The sequence below is a fragment of the Melanerpes formicivorus genome, unplaced genomic scaffold (assembly GCF_026170545.1).
Source record: "Melanerpes formicivorus ecotype bairdi unplaced genomic scaffold, bMelFor1.0.p_v2 SCAF_65, whole genome shotgun sequence".
Classification (NCBI taxonomy): Eukaryota; Metazoa; Chordata; class Aves; order Piciformes; family Picidae; genus Melanerpes; species Melanerpes formicivorus.
In genome coordinates, this window is record NW_027142417.1 from 2888505 (window position 1) to 2907360 (window position 18856).

Sequence of the window (18856 nt, forward strand, 5' to 3'; positions counted from 1 at the left end):
TGCTCCCTCCTGACAATCAGCTGCTTCAGGCTCGCTTGGATACGTGCTGCCAAAGAAATTCTCCAGCTGCTTAGAGATGTAGCAGTGCCTTCCAAAGCCACAGGGAGCTGGATCAGGCAGCAGGACAGGAGGGGAGAGGCACTGCAGCCAGTGTGAAGGAGGCACCTTCCTCTGTTTGCACAGCAGCTCTGGCTGTGGTCTATAATCTGCTTGCACTGCAGGACTCTGAGCCTTCAAAAACGGAAGTGATTGGCAGAGGGAATTTCCCCTGTGGGTAGTTCCTGTGGTGTCCTAGCATTTGTGACACGCTGTTTGAGGTGACCTGCAGAGACCCTTCACTCCCACAGCTCTTGCCCTTGCCTGCTCTGCTCCACAACCTGAGTGAAGGTCTTCAAGCATCTCAGCTATAGAACAACCTTCTGCCATGCCCCTGCAGGGAGCACCGTGAGCAGGAGCAGCAGCAGGCCTGGGCACAGCTGCTGGGGCACTGGAACCGGGGCACATTCCTGGGTAGGCAGAGGAAGGCAATTAGAGTAATCCCCACCTCGGTTTAAAGGCAAACAAAAGCAGGGGGATGCTGAGCCCCTGTGACAGCCACTCTGCACTGCAGCTCCTGGCTCCATGTCACTCACTTCCCTTAGCTTTGGGGCTGTGTTTTCAGAATGGCAAATTAGTAAGAGACTCTTCTCATAATGCAAATGGGATGCTGCTGAAAGCACAGGGAGTGTGTGCTCTGTGCCATCCTTTTCTCAGAGAGAAATAAGTATAAATAGCCTCACGTTGGGCTTGATTCAGCACAGGCTGGAGGATTCAAAGGACTCCTCAGCTGCTTATTCAGCTGTCAGCCCCTCGCTGAAAAGGCTTTAATGACAAGATGATTGCTCTTGTCTGCTGTGTCATATTGATAAATATGAAGTGATAAGTGCTCTCCAAGGCTGCCTTGAATGCTCTTAGGGAACACTACAAGTGAGGTGTGATCCCCAGCCTGTGTTCACCCTGAGCTAGGGCACAAGGGATGAGGAGCTCTGAGCAGACCCAGCAGAGTCCTCTGCAGCAATGATTTCCCCACGTCCACAGCACACCACTAGGCAAACCTTGCTCCTGCTGGACACAGAGGGAGGCAGAGCAGGCTGAGGCACGGCCATCAGCAGCCTGCTCTGGCCAGCTGTGGTTGTGTGCGCACTGCAACCACTCCAGCTTGGCTCCACACGAGGAGGCTGAGTCCCAGCTGCCTGCCTGTGGGAGATGCTCCCTCCCCACAGCTGCTCCCTCGGCAGTGCCCAGCTCCAGCCTCGCTGCCTGAGGAGGAAGCTCTCTCTGGGCTCTCTGAGGCCCTCTCACGGAAAGCAAAGCAGAGGCTTACGTGTAGGGGATGTTTGCTCGCTGGAGCAAGGGCAGCAGGCTCCGGGACGCGTTCCGAGGGACCCGCACGTCGGTGACCGTCCCTTCGGCGACGTGCGAGGGGCTGCCGGGCTGCCACAGGTCCACCTGCAGTGCAGGAACCAGCCTGTAGTTCACATGCATGCAGGGTAGGTGGCATGCTTGAAGCCGTGGAGGCAACCCCCCCGGGCCTGGCAGGGACAATGAAGCCAGCTCAGGGAGCAGGCCTGTGCTAAGGCAGCAGGTCTGTGCCCAGCCCACCTCAGCTCTCACAGCAGATGGAAGAGAGAATGGTCTCAGGAATGTGGCTACACAAAGGGCTTGGAACAAAAGCCACCTTCAACTCCATCAGCATCCTCAGACCACTGCACATGCCCTGTGTGCTGGCTCCTACAGAGCCCACCAGACTCTCTACCTTGATGGATAACCTCTGCCACCCTGTGTGGCTGAAATGTTCCATGCAGTCCTGCCTGGAACCCAGGCTATGAGTGAGGTCCCAATCTGGACTGATGACTAAAGCATCTGGCTATGGGGATTTGCTGCCTGTGCAAAGCAGAATGCATGAGCCCTCCCTGCTAAGCTCATTCTTTCCTTCCCTCTTTGGGCTGCCAGGTTTCTTGCTGCATTTTCAGCAGGCTTTTGTTCTCTGCAGCCTCTTTCAGCACTTTCCTATGGAGCTGTAGCTATCAGATTTATAGCCCAGTGAGCCTCTTCCCCTCTGGGGTATTTTTCTGATTCCCTGAACTGCAATGACAGGATCAATTCAGGGATTACAATGGATCAGCAGCTGCTGCAAGGGCTGGAAAACAAAAGGGAGAGGAGTTGTGACTCCCAGCCCTGCTAGGCTGGCTCTTCCCAAAGCTGAAGTGCCTGGGAACTGCTCCTGGAAAAGCTATAGCAGAATGAGTGGTCAGGAATGTTCACAGAGCAGCTCCTTGCCCCTCCACAAAGAGCCCTGGGCCCAGCTGGGTGTTTGGGGTAGGTGCCCGTGGGCCACTGCTGGGGTAGAAGTTACCAGTCCAGGCTCAGATGAACTGCCTCAAAAATAGCACAGAGGAAAATCCCAGAGCAGACAAACAGTCTGCTGGGCCTGAGGACCTGAGCAAACCTCTGCTTCTGTGCAAGCCCTGGGGAATGTGACACGTGTCTCTGTCACTCAGGTCTAACAGCATTACAACTGGGAAAGGCTCAGAGACCAGCAAGACCTGGAGCCAGCTCCATCATCCTCCAAGGACACCTCTGTAGGTTTCTGCAAGTGCAGGTTCAAGAAGTGACTCCTTGTGCCTGGCACTCTTCCCCAGAGGGATGGAACTTGCAGCCTGCTCATTTCTCCTGCATTGGCTAAAGCATGGCAGAAGGCAAAGCTCTCCCCATGCTCAACACATCCATTACCTGTTAGCCCCCCAGGTCTGACCCTACACAGGTGGGCAGTGAAGGAGCTGCAGATGGAAGAGTCCCAAGAGCTGAAATGCAGCCAGGCCTGGCCTGCTTGCATCTAAGTAAATCTCAGCCCTCCCTCTCTGAGACTGCCCTTAGACCTCCTCAGCTCCCTACCTTATCAGAGCCAATCACTCCCTAATTAACCAGCTAGATTCCAGTGCACTTTGCCAGCATTTTATGATCCTGCTCTCAGAGTCAGAATATTCAGTTCTTCAAGTCTCTGCTGCTCCCACTTTGGAACTGGGAGAAGGAATCTCTTTCTGGGAGCCTGGGGGAGCTCTGTAATGAGAAACAGTTGCAGGAAGGTAAGCAACCCTTCTGCTGCTCAGGGTTTGCAATGTGAGGAGAAAGGGAAAGCCACATGTGCTCCCTCTTACTGCTCTAGCACCCAGGGGGCAGGAATGACTGCACACATCAGCCCCCACGTGTGTCCTGGGGGGTATGGGCAGGGATTTTTCCTCACTGGGAGTAAAACAATTATTCTCTCTGGGCTGTTGCAGCAGCTGAGGGTCAGGCTCCTGCTAAGTGCTGCAGGGACACATCTAAGGCAGTGCTCGTGGGGAGAGCTGGGCACTGCAGCACGAGGAGCTGTAATGCAGAGCTCTGCAACCACTGCCCTGCACACAAACCCCTCCTGCAGCACTGCATGCCAGCAATGAGGCTTGCAGAGGATGGCTTCTGCAGTGGGGAGCTGAGCACCTCACTAGGAACCAGATGGAGAGCCTGAGAGTTATCATCGCTGCTGGAGCGCTGACAGCAGGAACCCTCTCCTGGGCCGAGGCACCTGAGGGAGCTCTGTTCCTTGAGAGCATCAGAGCAAGAGAGCTCTGTCAGAACTGGAGGGTGGAATGCTTGGGGGAAGGTCTGAGAGCTCTCAGATCTTCACTTTTTGTGTTGCTAGTGGACTGGGGTTTGATTTGCTTGTGCTGTACCCCAGGTGGTAGCTATTGGAGCAGAACATTCAGTGCACCCTCACTCTTTGCCTTGGTGAGGACACAAACATTCACAAGAGGCTGACAGCCACAGAGGCAGATGTGCTGCAGCCTGCCATCACAGAACCATGGGCTGGTTGGGGCCAGACCTGCAAAGCCCATCCAGTCCAGCCCCCTGCACTCAGCAGGGACACTGCAACTAGAGCAGCTTGCTCAGAGCCCCAGACAACCTGACCTGCAGTGGTGCCAGGGGTGAGGCATCTCCCACCTCTCTGGGTGAAAAGTCCCCCAGCACCTGCAGGAAAAGGCTGAGGAAGGAAGTTTGAGGCTTGCTTGTGAGCCTCATGGGCACTCAGCTGCCTCTTGAAAACATTCTGCCAGAAAACTTCTCAGGCTGAAGGCTCTTCCTAGTCCCCTCTTCAGACTGGCAAGTGTGGCACCTCTGTTATTTTAAGGCAGTGAGTGGCTCTTGTTAGGGCTGTCAGGCACAATGAATCTGTGCTATCTCATTGGGAAATTTGGAATGCAATGGGCAAAGGCTGCTCTGCAGAGAATGGACTAGCTCAGAGTGCAGTGCCAGCTGGGAGGCATGCCAGTTAACCCAGGACAGCCTCCAACAAAGAGCAGCAGAAAGAGGAATGTCCGGAGCTCACCTGGAGCCTGTGAAGCGCAGCCCTCAGCACCTCTGCGTCCTGCTTGCTCCCAGGAACCACTCGGATCAGCTTCTCTCTGCCAGATCAGAACAGGGGGAGGACACTTCAAGGCTCTGCGGCAGCAGAAGGCAACAGTAAATGCATGCAGCCAGCTACTGCACTGCTGCTCTCTTCCAGCAGCTGCAACCTGGCAGGTGAGTTGCAGCTCTGCTCCTGGGCTTCCTCCCCCCAGCAACTCTTTGCTCTCTGCAGACCATGGAGCCAGCCTCACCCTCCACTTCTTAGCAAAAGCTTTTGTCCCTTGCTTCCCTTCAAGCTGCTCAGGCTGGCATCTTCCACACTGGGTATCTGCCTCACATCAAAACATCTTTCTCCCACAAGGAGCTTCCTGAGGGCAAGATGAGGCAAGAGACATGGGGTTTGTATGTTTAAACATACAGTGGGCTTTGAAGAGCTCAGAGTCTTCCTGTGTTAGAGAAGGCTTTGGCAGAGAGGTGACTTCCACTCAGAGCGAGCCCTTTGCTTTGTCCACCCAAGCTGGCACGCCTGCAGTGATGCAAGCAGCTGTTCACACATGCTCAGAAGGTTCTGGATAACAGCAGCTCAGGCCAAGAGCTTGCTTTAGCAGCTCCCCATGGACATAACTTTGCAAGCAGGAAGCAGACTGCATAGCTGTGCATTCCGTGCCCCCCATCCGTGCCATGAGCCGTGGGAGCCCATAGCAAACGGAGGCAGTGATCATGTAGCCAAGACCTCAGTTTCAGGAGCAGTTCCTGGATCTGTGGTCTCAAAACCTGATGAGCTCTCTCTTGGTTCTGACAATCCAGCCACCAAGCTCCCCCTCTGCTGCTAGTACTTGCCTAGAACCTTCCTTGAGTAAGTAACTTGAGAAAACTCAGGCACAGAGAAGGAGGCATGAAGGGACTCCTGCTGCTGAGCGGGATGGGGCCTGGTGTGTTGGGTTGTGCCTGATAGGCAATCTCCTGAGTTGAGATGGAGACCTTGATCCTCACAGGAATGTGGAGCAGGGGAAGCCTGCACTCATTCCTGTACTTGGCACAGAAGCACAAATAGCTGGGAAGTGTAAGAGTTTGTGAGGGGATGAAAAAGACATCAGAGGAGCTGTCTCATGCATATTTCAGAAGCAAATGTCAAGGCAGTGGGCTGAGTTTAATTTGGGACTGATCATTGGTGTTTGCTATGTATTTATTCATGGATGCAAGTTACAGCAAGAGAGATGAAAATATTGATGGAGTAAAAAGTGGTATGGCATGAAACAGTGCTGCACAGAGCTGTCTGGAGCATGGGAAGCTGCCCAGGGCCCTTGCACGTGCTGCAGTTTGCTTCTCTGGTTTTGGGGAAAGGTTTTGTTTGTTTGGGGGTTTTGTTTGTCTGTTTGAAAGTGATGTTTGTAAGTATCAGTGAGGGTCAGTTAGGTGCACCCAGGGAAAGCCTGAGGTGAGCTGTGCTTAGGAGTTAGGGCATGGAAGCCAACCAGCCTCATCTAGGGACGGGGGACTGCCCTCATAAAGGCTGAGCAAGACTCCCAGCAGCTTTAGATTGAGTCCAGACATTATCTACCTACCACACCTGGTGCCAAACCATGCTCCTCACCACCACATCTCTGCACCCTTTAAACATCTCCCTTCCAGTGAAGAAGTCTCTTCTAATGGGGCAAAGTGAGACCACCTCCTCTCGTCCTGTCACTTGTTCCTTGGGAGCAGAGCCCAGCTGCCACCTCCCTGCAGCCTCCTCTCAGGGAGCTGCAGAGAGCAATGAGGTCTCCTTCAGCCTCCTCTTCCTCCCACTGAACACCCCCAGCTCCCTCGGCTGCTCCTCCCCAGCCCTCTTCTCCAGAGCCTTCCCTAGGCCTGCCTCAGTGTCCTTCTTGGAGTGAGGTCCCCAAAACTGAGCCCAGGGCTCAAGGTGTGGCCTCAGCAGTGCTGAGTGGAGGGCGTCCTGCTGGCCACACCGGGCTGTAAGCCCTCACGACGTGGTGATCCACCCCGGCCCTGGCACATCCTTAGCTCTGTGCCTTGATAAAAAGGCTTCAGGATGCTGAGCTGCAGGAGGTTTACAGCAGCTCCCAGGCCTGCAGTCTGACTGAACAGCAGGGAGCGGAGGGGAAGGCAGAGCTGTGTCAGGGGAGTGAGAGCTGTGTGTGGTGTGATGGGTCTGACTCTTTGAACTCAGCCTTCACAAGCACAACCTGGCTCTGCTTTGATCTGGATTTCCCAAAGCAAAGCCTGTGCTGCTTCTTTCCTGGTGGCACAGCACAGTCCCCAGTGCCTTACACGAGGCTGCCCTTGCTCTCCTACCACTGAGTGAAGGAACCTGCAGTGCTGCAGAAAACCAAAGCACACCGAATGCAGAATGGGATCCAAGAAATCGAATCAAACTGAAGGCTTGGGGAGGGAAATAAATATTTTAGTGGCAGGGAAATAATTCATTCTCTGCAGACAGTTGCTGTGAGGCAGCTGCAGCAGCCATTAAGGCAATTATGCTTTGCCATTTCCATAAGCTGCTGGAGAAATCATTTCTTCCTCAGCAGATTAATGCTGTGTCAGTTCTCTGCAAAATCCCTCCTGACTGAAGGGAGCAGTGGAGATTCAGGATGAATAATTACAGAGGGAGAATTCCCCTGCTTTAAACACAGTCCTGGCACAGAGCAGGTGAAGACTTTGAGGCAATGCCAATCAGAGTACCACAGGAAAGGATTCATCTGAAAAAGGATCCAGTGGCTGAGGAGAACTTTGAGACAGGGAGGGATGGATTGCTCTGGACTCACTGGACCCACTAACCCCAAACCCAGCAACTTCCCATCCTCCCCAAAGCATGGAAAAACTCTCCAGGAAACGTCTGCTGAAAGCTAATTTAATCAAAGCCCACCCAGAGAACTTTTGTTTCTCCCAGCTCCACTCCCCAGCCCTTTGCTGCCCCCAGGGGCTCTGTGCTACAGCAGGCTGTGGAGGTCAGCAGACTCTGCAAGGTGTAAAAGCAGCTCCTCGGCCCTCTGCCCCTCTCCCGTGCAGGGTGACATGGATATAAACTGCAGCACAGCAGGTTCCACCTCCACACCAGGAGGAACTTCACTGTGAGGGTCACAGAGCCCTGGAGCAGGCTGCCCAGAGAGGTTGTGGAGTCTCCTGCTCTGGAGACTTTCAAGCCCCATCTGGATGTGTTGTGTGTGACCTGTGCTGGACTCTATGCTCCTGCTCTGGCAGGGGGTTGGACTCAAGAATCTCTGGAGGTCTCTTCCAGCCCCTAACACCCTCTGGTTCTGTGACAGTCTGAGCAGATGAAGCCAAACCACTGCCCCTCAGAACCTCCACACACCATATGGCCATAAGCCAGCTCTGCAGGGACGTGGCTGTCGAGAAGGCCTCCTGCAAGCATCAGTCCTCTGCTCCCACACACTTTGGGCTCCCAGGCCATTAGCCTAACTCGAAAATGAAGTGCTGGGAAAGTGTAACTATCAGTTCAGCTGCTCCCAGCTTCTCTCCTCTGTTCAGTATTCATGTTTAGCTGGGTTTTTTTTTGAGGAACTATAAATGTCAGCATTAAATGGGGAAGTAGGCTGAGCCAAAAGTGATGGATATTGCTAAGTGATGGGAGAGATTTTAGAGGCTCTTTACATGCTCCAGGGTTTGCATTACACATTTATTCTGAAGGTCAACTGCCAGGAGAACGAGCTGTGTAACAAAGAGGCTATCAGCTCGGCAGATAAAGTGAACAAATGCTGAACTCCCTGGGTGGATGAGCATCTGGGTGCTGTTTGTCTGTGGCAGGCTGGCAATCTGCTGGAGCCTGACAGTTTGCTGCAGCAGTCAGTGGCATTCTGGTGCTGTTGTGGCTGTTGCCAGCACCCCTGCCAGCACCCAAGCACAGAGTGATACAGAAATGCACCAGAGCCAGGGCTGGCTTAGGGAGCAGAGCAGGGCTGCTGGCACTTTGGATGTGACAGTGAAGAGACTCCTGGTGCTGACCAGGAATCAGCCTCCTCAATGCTCACAATTAATGAGCAAGGCTTAGGACTTGCCTTTGGGCCATCCCCCAAAGAGCAGAGCGGCTGCTGACTGCCCTTGCCACAGTAAAAACAAGGGGGAAAGCAGAAGGCATTTCATTTGTGCCTCTTCTGGTGCCAGGGTTGTAAAGGAAACTAATGGGGTGGCAGCACACTTAGGAGCACCACAGCACAGTGGTTTCTCTGTTGGATTAAGGAAGATTCATGAGCTCTTGTGGGGCCCAAGACTGGTTTGAGCTTCAAGGGCAGGAGTGACTTCTCAGGGAGCATGGAAGTGGAAGAGAAGTGGGAGCATCATCACCAAGGGGAAGGAAGAGTGAGAGGTTTCTGACTGCTCAGTGAATGTATTCATGGTCTTGTATGGACAAGAAATCCTCTGACTGCTTCTTCTGAATGCCTGCAAGTGTAGAACTTTGGGTGGTGCACAGGAACACCTTGGGTCAGAATTCTTCTAGCACTCTACATCGAGTCCTTAGCAAGCCAATTAGAAATGCACGTTTAGAGGCTTAGAGCAAGGCTGTAACCCTGAATGGCAGAGCTGAGTGGGAAGGTTTACCTGTTTGGAGAGAAGGCAGAGGAGTCAGCCTGTGCTTGCAGTGTGAGAGCTACCAGGAACACAGGGCAGTCCAGGCAGCCCATCGCCAGCTGCAGCCTGTGCAGAACTCAAGGGCCCAGTTTACAGCTGGCAATATAAAGCCTGTGCAGGCTGCCAAAGAACCAGATGTCTCCTGCCTGGAAGACTCCTCACTCTTGGTTTATGGGTCCTGTGATTGATATCCCACAAGGACAGCAAAAAGCATTCACAATCTTGTGTGAGGCTCTGGGATCCCTGGCACAGCTAAGAGCTTTTCCTTCTTGTTTAAACAAGAGGTTGGAAATCTTTCCTTCCAATGTGAAACACAAAGGCAGGCAGGCCCCTTACAGAGCTCATCTTGTTGCTTCAAGTTCTATTGGCCCAGGATCTGTTACCAAAGTGATTTATGGAGAAAGAGAAGATGGGCTACTGAGCCTCCTATTTAATTTAACCAGGTGAGTGTATGGCTGGGAAACCCACAGAAGTGTGCACGAGTGTGGGGTGGCCTTGGTGGATTCTGGCCACACCGCCAGTTAAAATGCATCCCAGCTTCACTCTCTCCAGAGAACTGGGTAGCTTCTGGAGAAAAGAGCTTGTTTACTATCAGCTGTCCAGCACATCAACCTCCTGAGCCCACGTTCCCCAGGACTCCTGAATCAACGTCTGCACTTCCCCCCAGCAGTTCTCTAGGTAAATAAAATCAGAAAAGAAGGTGGCAGTGTGAATGATTTCATCTGAAGGAGCAACAAAGCTGTAAGCTTGAAGCAGAAGCGTGACTCGAGAGCCATCCTGTGAGCGGAGAATTAATGCACCAAGGTTTGGGAGTCCTTTATGTTAGCAAGGAAAGAAACTTAATCTACTTCTTGGAGGCTCTGCTACACAACCCCCAGAGCTCGTATTAGGTGGGAAAGGTTCTGCCTCCACCCAGGTGCAAAAGGGCTTAGTGCTCTGAGCTGGCACTTGTGAAAGTCTCACCTGTCTGCCCGGGAATCACTTTTCCCTTCAATTAAGGAGTGCTCACTTTTGGCTGGATTCTGCCTACATTGCTGTAAATCATCACGGCTGCCCTGCAGTACCTTGGCTGCCCTCCCACAACTCGATCTGGCGAAGCAGCCACTCGGTGTCTGCGAGTCCAAGCTGTGGCTCCAGGGAGTTGCTGCTGAAGGTGATGTGCTGGGCAGCTCCTCAGCCGGGAGCGGGCAGGGGAGGTGGGGATGGGGCTGCTGCGAGAGGCTGCCCAGCGCATCCCTGCAGCACCGCTCCCTGGGGCAGCTGGGGCAGCGAGCAGGCAGGATTTGTGCCGCTCTAACAGCCTGCAGCTGATTGCCCGAGACATTTGTTTACGACTTGATTGCTAAAAGGCATTTACCACACTGCTTGCTTGTTAAGCATCAGTCTGGGACAGTTTGCTAAACCGAGAGAAACCACAAACCTGGAGCTCCTTGTCACCGAAACGTGCAGGGTTTGATGTGTTCCTGTTGTTTAGACAACTGACTGCTGTGTTCCAAGAAGGAAGCAGCGGGGCTGCAGGAGCTCTGCTTCTGAAGCACGCTGCAAACATGTTCTGCCTAACAGCAGGCAGACAGCAAATGCCTGGGGCGGTCTGCAGTTGTCCTGGGAATTGGGTTTCCAAACCAGCTCAGATTTATGAGCACAATTTTCCTCAGACACCTGATACAGTAAATGTTTCTAAGGGGTTTTACAGTTTTTATCTGAAGCAGGCAGCTTGTTTAGTCTGCCTGGCTGCATGACATCATGCTGCTCCGACTCGCTGGGCAGCAGACGGTTACCTTTGTGTGTGCTGCTTCGGCTTCCCGGGGCAGGAGGTGTGAGGGACACCTTTCCCACCTCAGGAATGCTGGTGCACACAGCCGTGTGAATGTGTAAAACCAGAGGTAGGCTCAGTGAAAAAAGGACATTGTTACCAACTCCATCGGGACGTGAGCTGCCCGGGGCTGGAGAGGGTAGACAGCGTCTCTGGGAGCAGCTGTTTATGACCTCCTGCTGACTGCCTCGTCACTGAGCACAACTTCCAACTCTCACACCCAGAAAACTACTGAGGCCAAGCAAAGAAGCCCACAGAATCCAAAGGGACCCAGGAGAATAAGATACCAAGTTCAGAGGGGGCCACAGGCTCTTGCACTCTGGCATCAGCTCTTTCTCAGCCTTGCTCACCGTGCTAAGAGAGGAGCTTTGGCTGTTGACAGCTGGTGCAAGCCATCAGTTTGTTTCCATTTAGCTTCTTTCCTGCTGCCATCATGCACAGAAATTAAGGGAATGCTGGAAGGAGCTGCTAGCTCCTCAAACCATCTCATCAGCACTTGTCACCTTCCATCCAACTGAAACCAATCCCTAAACTGGAAGCATTCATATTCAGAACAAATTGAGTTGATTTTCACCTCTCCAAGACTGCTGCTTAGCACCCTGACTGGATCCACTGCCCAAAGACCTGTGTCAGGGCTGAGACTGCTCTTACTTGATTATACTGCAGACAGGAGACAGCAGAGGCCTGGAGTGATCTGCTGATGGGTGGCAGAAGGCCACAGGTTGGTTGTGACAAAACATGGGGACAGGGAAGCAGAAGAGGGGGGAGAGCTGAGAGGAGGAGGAAGAGCAGCAGGTTTGGACAGGGCAGGCTGTAATCTCAGCTCAGCACCTGCAGGGCCAGCAGCAGGAAAGGTCCTTTGAACACCACAAGTGAGGAACCATGAGCACATCTGAGCCCAGTGCTTATTTTTGTGAGATGTTTTTAAATCCAGCTAAAATCCATCCCCTGCCTTTGCACCGATGCACCCTCACAACTGCCACTGCCTCTCACCCTGGGCTCTGAGATAAGCCCATAAAGGGAATCATTTCCAGTTGCAGTTATTTCAGTCTCTGGGGCTGTGCTGTGCATGCTGAGCCACACTTGGTATGCTGTGGGAATTAACTCCACACTCAGAGGCTCTGAGCAGCCTGCTCTAGTGGGAGGTGTCCCTGCCCCTGGCAGGGGGCTTGGAACTAGATGATCTTTAAGGTCCCTTCCAACCCAACCCTTTCTATTCTAGGATCCACACAAATACAGAGCTGCACAAAGCCATGACATTGTCAGCTCCATCCTTCTGCAGCTTCTTTCCTGTTCTCTTTTTGTGCCCAGCTCTCCTTACAGAAAGTTTCATGGCAAAAGGAGCTGGCATGCTACATGGCTGAGAGAAAGCTGCCAAGCCCTTCCACTATGCAGGCAGCAGCACAGGCTGAGGTGCTGCTTTGAGTTTGGACCAGAGTTTGGGATGTTCCAGCTCAAATGACAAACAGATCTCATTGCTAGCCTTCCACTTTCCTTTGGGAAACAGAGGGTGGAGTGACTCAAGCCAGACATCAAGAGAACTTGTGGCCCTCACAGCAAAGGGCTCTCAGCCCTGGCTCATCCAACAGCCAAAGTTTCCTCCACTTCCTCCCTACCTACTCTCACTTCTTCCACTATGACTCCAATGATACACTGCCCTGTCCCCATTTCACAGGAGCAATAATTAAGCTCAAGACAACAAACCCCCCCAGGCAGTGGAGACACAAGTCTTGGCTGCAGCGAGGGGTGTTTGGTGTCCCTGCACTGGAGGCAAACCTTGTTTTATGAGCAAGACTTTGCTGCTGAAAGCAAGCCTCTGCCTGTTCCTTGTAGACAACAGCTTCCAGCCTCCTCCTGCCGTCCCTTCCTTGCACAACATCTGGTGTTTTATAGCCCTGCGCTCGCAGAGCAAATGCCCTGCGTGCAAGCTGATAACCTGAAGAATATTACCTTAAGCCCACCCGTTCCTTTTTGTCAGCAGCAAACTTCTTTATCCAGCAACTGATTGAACAATTCCTCCTTTCTCTGCCTGCCCTCTGTGTTGGTTTTCTCCTGGAGAGCATCTCGTTTTCCAGTGGGGCAGAGGGGCTCCTGGCTGCTGAATACACCCTGGTAAACCTGCCTTCCCCTGGCTGCTGTGGACCTGGTCCTCCTCCCAGGGAGAGCTCTGTGTTTGCCTCCTCCAGAAAGTCCTTTTTGTTGTTGTTGGTTTTGCTCTATTCTATATGTTTCAGCAGAATGATTATTGAGTTTGGTGGGGGCTTGTTTGGTTTTGGGTTGGTTTGGGTTTTTTGCTGGGCAGCTATTAGCTGCTCCATGTTGTGATAGGATGAGAGGGAATGGATTGAAGCCTTGAGGAGGGCAACTTTGGAGTGGAAATCAGGAAGAAATTCTTTAGAGTGAGGATGGGGAGAGGCAGCAGAAGGCAAACACAGTGCTCCTGTCTGCAGGAGCTCAGAGGGCATGGGTGCTGCTGCCTTTTGGCTGACACCTCCCAACTACTTGTCAACTTCCCAAAGGTATCTGGAAGGTTTTGATTAAAGCTGTGTCACCCCTGGCCTGCTCTGAACACAGCCTGGAGAAGTTAGCCTGGAATAAGATCTCCATTCCCAATTGTCATAGGTCAGAGTCCTCAGCTCAAGAGCTACAGGGGCTCAGAGCCTCCCAGTGCTGAGCTCATGAGAAATGGTTGCCATTGCCTTTGGGTTTGGTTCTTTTTCCTCTCGTTCTGTTGCCCTGATCACACTGATGCCTCCCCTCTCTGGGGTGCAGCTGCTGCCATGCCTGGGACTGACACACATAGCACAGAATGAAGTCAGGTGGCTGGGATGATGAACATGGGAATCTCAATGCTGAACAACAGCAAGCCATCTCCACCTCCTGATTGCCTTTCTCCCCAAACACCCTGCCAAAACACTTTCCCCCTTGGGTGCTGAAGGGGTGGGTCTCATAAATGAGCAGAAGTACACCCCCTGAACCTACACACATTGATTTCTGTTTTAACCAACTTGATTACAGACTGACAACCTCACTTAAACAGAGGGGGGATGAAAATGTGTGTTTTGACATCTCAAACATCCATCACAAGACAGCTCAGGTACCTCCTATCCAGGAGGGGCCATGTGCCAGCACAGGCAACTTGTTTCCCACCTCAGTGTCCTCTGCAAACAACCTGACAACGATCCTGAATTTAAAGCCAGTCAGGTCTTGCTGAGACCAGGACCATGCCCTGGGCTCCAAACGCTGCTGCAGGAGAGCTGTGCCCATGGCTCTCATGAGCAGTTTGGGTTTCTAAACATAAATTTGAGCTTCAAATGAAAAAGAAAAAAAAGAATGGGGGGAGATGGGGGGGAGTCTCATTTGAAGCACAGGCAAACACATGCAGAAGTCTTCACTTGCTAAGCCACTCTCCATCATCTCCGAAAAGTCATGGAGAAGAGGAGAGGTGCTTGAGGGCTGGAGCAAAGCCAGCGGCACTCCAGCCTTCAGAAAGAAGGAGGAAGAGGTTTCTGTTATATTTTTCTCCTGCTCTAGCAGGAAGGTTGGAGTGGATGATCTCCAGAGGTCCCTTCCAGTCCCCACCATGCTGGGACTCTGATTCTACTCACAGCAAGGTGAATCAGTTTCTCCTTGCTTGAGCTTTTTATGCACTCAAGTGAGACATTGTTTGACTTAGACAAAAACAACAATTTCAAGTTCACAGAATTGTTTTGGTTGAAAGAGATGTTAAAGATCATTGAGTCCAACCCTTCACCCAGCACTGCCAGGGCACCACTAACCCCTGTCCCTCGGCACCACATCTCCACGGCTCTGAAACCCCTCCAGGGATGGGGATTCCACCGTCCAGGTCTTGACAACCCTTTCCATGAACAATTGTTTTCCCATTAGAATTGTCCCCTGAAGGAACCCCCAACCCTTCATCTATCTCAGAGCTGGGCAAAGCCTCCAGAACTACTTTTTTCTCCCTACACGATCACACTTTCTGGATGGGGAAAGTGAGAAGTGAGCAATAAAACTTCTTAAAGTGGAGCGGTAAAACTTTTTCTTGCCCCTCAGTGCAGCATCTTCCCTGTTGCTAGCAGAGACTCAGAGCCGTCTGTGGCAAGCCGGCGCCGGGACGCGCCGCAGCTGAGTGGAAACGGGCACCGGAGCCGCTCCGCAGCGGGAGCCGAAGCCCGACACCTACGGACGAGCGCCGTGGGCATGCACGACGCAGGGAGCTCCCTGCCCCGCCGGGGCGGCCGAGAGCGGCGGCCGGAGGAGAGCGCAGGGACGGCGGGCGGGGGAGCAGGGGTCGGCGGCCGGGGGTCGGCGGCCGGGGGTCGGCGGGCACTTACCCGTCGTAGCGGACGCGAAGGCCGCGGGCCGGCAGCGCAGCCTGGAGGCAGAGCAGACAAAGGGGCAGGAGGGCGGCGGGGGCCCCGCGGAGCTGCATGGTGCAGCCGGCGCGGAGCAGTGCGAGGGCAGAGCAGGGCCGGGGGAGGACCTCGCCTCGCAGCCCCGCCGCGCCTGGGCGCGGGGCCGTCGGTGGGACGGGGCGGGGGAGGCTGCTTCCCGCCCGCGCTCCCGCCCCGGGAGGGCTGAGGGGAGCCAGGGGGCTGCTCGCCGCCGTCCGGCTCGGGCCGGCCCCAGCCCCCGGGCGGGAAGCACGAGCGCCGGCGGGGCAGGTGCTGCGCCGAGGCACCGGGCAGGGGCACCGGGCAGGGTGCCGCCGAGATTTCCCCGGCTGGGCAGAAGGGTTGGGGCTGGTAAGAGGCGGAGATCCGAGTGGATGAAACGCAGGGTCCCGAGGAGGCACGAAGGGAGGGGAAGGTGGGATTTCAAGCGGCTGGTGTTGCCCCAAAAGCTGGGGCCTGAGCGGCTGCTGTTTGCAAAATGATTTGGCTATTATGCCAACACTTCTGCTTCCAAGAGGACACCTTGGCTTCCTTGGAGTCAGGCAGAGTTTTATGCCGGGCTTGTGTGGCTCTAGATTGCAGTCCTAGGTCCTGCTTTTCTGCAGCACTCCCTGAGAGTTAAACGGAAGAGGAGATGAGAACCTCTGAACCACCGTTAAAAGGTTCAACTGAGTGAAAGAATGGAATCCCACAAGCCTTTCACCTCCAGTTCTGCCTCTATCCTGTTACTCTGCTGCAGGAGTGGAACGTGGGTTACATATTGCTTTCTGGTTTGTAGAAATGAGAGCCAGCTAAATATCGAGGGTGCTTTAGAAGCAGCTAAAGGAAATTAGACAAATCACAAACAGATCAACCCCCGTGGAAGCCTTTAGAAGCCAGGCTGATGGATAACAGCAGAGGACAGCACTACCAGCCTGATGGGCTCTGCTCCTCAGCATGGCTGTGGTCTTGGAAAGACTGCTGGACCTGTGCTCTTGCTTTGTATGGACGGAATTCCCTCTTAACACCACCCATAGGAGAGAAAAACAGCTCCTGTGAAGGATCTGCAGCAGGCAGCATTGTGAAGGACAGCTCCTTCTGTCTTGAGATCCTGCCTTGAGACACCTGTGGCCATCTGCCTTGAAACTTCTGGTTGAGTTCTGAAAGCAGAAAAAGAGCATTGCTGCTGAGAAGGCTGAGAGAGAGATGGATCAGCCTGGACAAACCAACAGCAGTGTGCCTGGGTGTAGACTCTCTAAGGTGTCTCTTCAGCCCTGCCAGCACTCAGAGAAACAGCATCACCAAGATTTCCTCTGCCTGAACCTCTGAGCTTTTCACCTGAGTGCATCTTCAGTCCTTCAGCAGGGAGGAGTTTGCTCTGGCCTCTCTGTTCTGGGGAAAGATGAGGATGGCAATTAAAGCTCTTCCTGCACCTCCCACTCACAGCATGTCTGTTTACCCTCTGTACAAACCACTCCTCTCTAGTAACACAGCACACTTGGGCTGCACTCCCCTCCAGCCCTCAGCTTCTGTGCCTTGCAGCCACGGAAGATCTCAGCCCTTCCCTTATTTCATGGAACCAGGACTCTGGAGCTGGGTTGCAGATGGAGCTACTGAGAAGTGGGGAGGGTGAATCACAGAATTGTCAGGGCTGGGAGGGACCCCAGGGATCATCCAGCTCCAACCCCCTGCCATGGGCAGGGACACTTCACACCACAGCAGGTTGCTCACAGCCACATCCAGCCTGGCTGCAAACACCTCCAGGCAGGAGGCTTCCACCACCTCCCTGGGCAACCTGTGCCAGGCTCTCACCACCCTCATGGGGAAAAACTTCTTCCTCACATCCAATCTGAATCTACCCAATTCTAGTTTTGCTCCATCCTCCCCAGTCCTACCACTCCCTGGCACCCTAAAAAGTCCCTCTCCAGCTTTCTTGTAGCCCCCTTCAGATACTGCAAGGCCGCAATAAGGTTTCCTCAGAGCTTTCTCCTCTCCAGACTGAACAGCCCTAGGAGAAATGATTTGTCCCAGGAGAAAGAGCAAGTCTTTGGCAACTGCAAGCCCAGCACCAGGGTCTCCTGACAACCAGTGGAGCATAAACCATTGCAAATTTGTACTGGGTTGTGGTTTTAACCTGTAAAGCAAACAGCAGTGCCCAGAGCCTCAAACCTGTCTGAGCGCCCAGGCTGAGGCACAGCTTCGCTTCTCTCGCCCCACAGCGAGTGCCAAGGCTGCACTCAGCCCCGAGCTGCGGCTGACACATCACTTGCAGCCGCTGGATACTTAGTAAAGATTGTTTATGACGTTGAGGAGGAAGGAGCAGCCTAAGAGCAGTGCTTGCTGTGAACACCTTGAGGACCGTTAGGGACTCCTGCCCCGGGGAGCTGGGTGGCACTGCTCACAGCAGCTCTGAGGCACAGGCTGGCAGGGGCTGAGCTGTTCTTTACACCCACTGCCATCTCCCATAGGTGTGCACGCAGAAACAGGTAGGAGGGAAAGGCACCTTTGAACCAATGAGCTGGCTGCAGCAGTGTGCTGGGTGGCTCCCCAGGGAACTCCCAGCTCCTCGGCAGATCTTGGTGTCTTCTGGGAGAGGGAGCATTAGGTAGGACACCATCCTGGAGGCAGGTGAAGTAGTAACTACTGAGTTGTTAATTTATCTGTCAGCTGCACTGGCATGAAAAGTGTCTCTCCTCCTCCTCCTCCCTTTCTCACCCTTAATGCTGCCTGATAATTAGCAGGTCATTTCACCATCTGTGCCTGGGATGATATTTTGATTGTCCTCCTTCAAATCTGGATGCCTTGAGAGCTCCAAGCTGTATATAATTAGTGTGCTTCAGAGCTTGAATACTGAAAAATGCTGAAAGGGCTGGAAAATGAGAACAGGGAAATATCCTGGCACTGCAGCAGGCTGCCAGTCCAGTTCTGAGAGGTTAAAAAGCCAGGGAATAGAATCTAGATCTGGGGAAAGATACCAGAGAACAGAGGAGGGAAGCAGGAGGAACCCCCAAGCCCCTTGTAGTGCAAGCATCCTCGTGTCTCCCAAGCAGGCAGTGTTACAGTGAGTGTCTCACATCCCCCAGGCTCTGTGTGGCTGCAGGAGGGCACAATCCTTCACAGTGACATTTAGCCCAGCTACACATGAAGCCTAAGCATGGCAGGAAAGCTCTCCAGGTGAAGGAGCTCAGTTCAGATCCAATTGTCAACTCAATTACTCACTTTTCAACTCAGCTGTCTTGCTAAGCTTTAAAAGTTGTTTGCTGTGGTTTTGTTTTCCATCCCAGCTGGTGTCCTGCCCATGGCATGCACCTGGCACACCAGACAAGCACTGAACACTGTGGGTCCCAGACTGCAGGGTGACAACTCCCCTTGTTCTGAGACACCAAGGGAAGAAGAGCTGTGGGAGCTTTCCCTGGGAAGGAATTAGAGTTTGTTGCTCCCTGTCAGTGCAAAGCTTAGCTGTGGGGATCCACACTTGGTGCCAGGGATGCTCTCTCTGAGTAACATCTTCATCAAGATGGAAGTTCCTTGGCAGAAGCCCATGCTGCATCCTGTGAGGCAGCTGCCACTGGGGATAAACAAGTGGCTGCAGCTGAGCACGTTGTTGTTCCCAAGAAGAGGGGGAAGAAGGCTGCCTGTACTTTGGCCAAAT

The 18856-nt window shown here is 53.4% G+C and overlaps 1 protein-coding gene across 1 annotated transcript in view; it reads right to left on the reverse strand.

Moving 5' to 3' along the window:
• CPA6 (carboxypeptidase A6) overlaps positions 1–15263 on the reverse strand; it is a 29683-nt gene extending 14420 nt beyond the window's left edge. Inside the window, exons 1-3 of the mRNA XM_068162564.1 lie at positions 15166–15263; positions 4406–4481; positions 1364–1488 (exon numbers count right to left, since the gene is read on the reverse strand). Coding sequence (XP_068018665.1) covers positions 1364–1488; positions 4406–4481; positions 15166–15263 — 299 coding nt within the window. The remainder of the gene's footprint in view (positions 1–1363; positions 1489–4405; positions 4482–15165) is intronic.
• Between the last annotated feature and the right edge of the window lie 3593 nt (positions 15264–18856).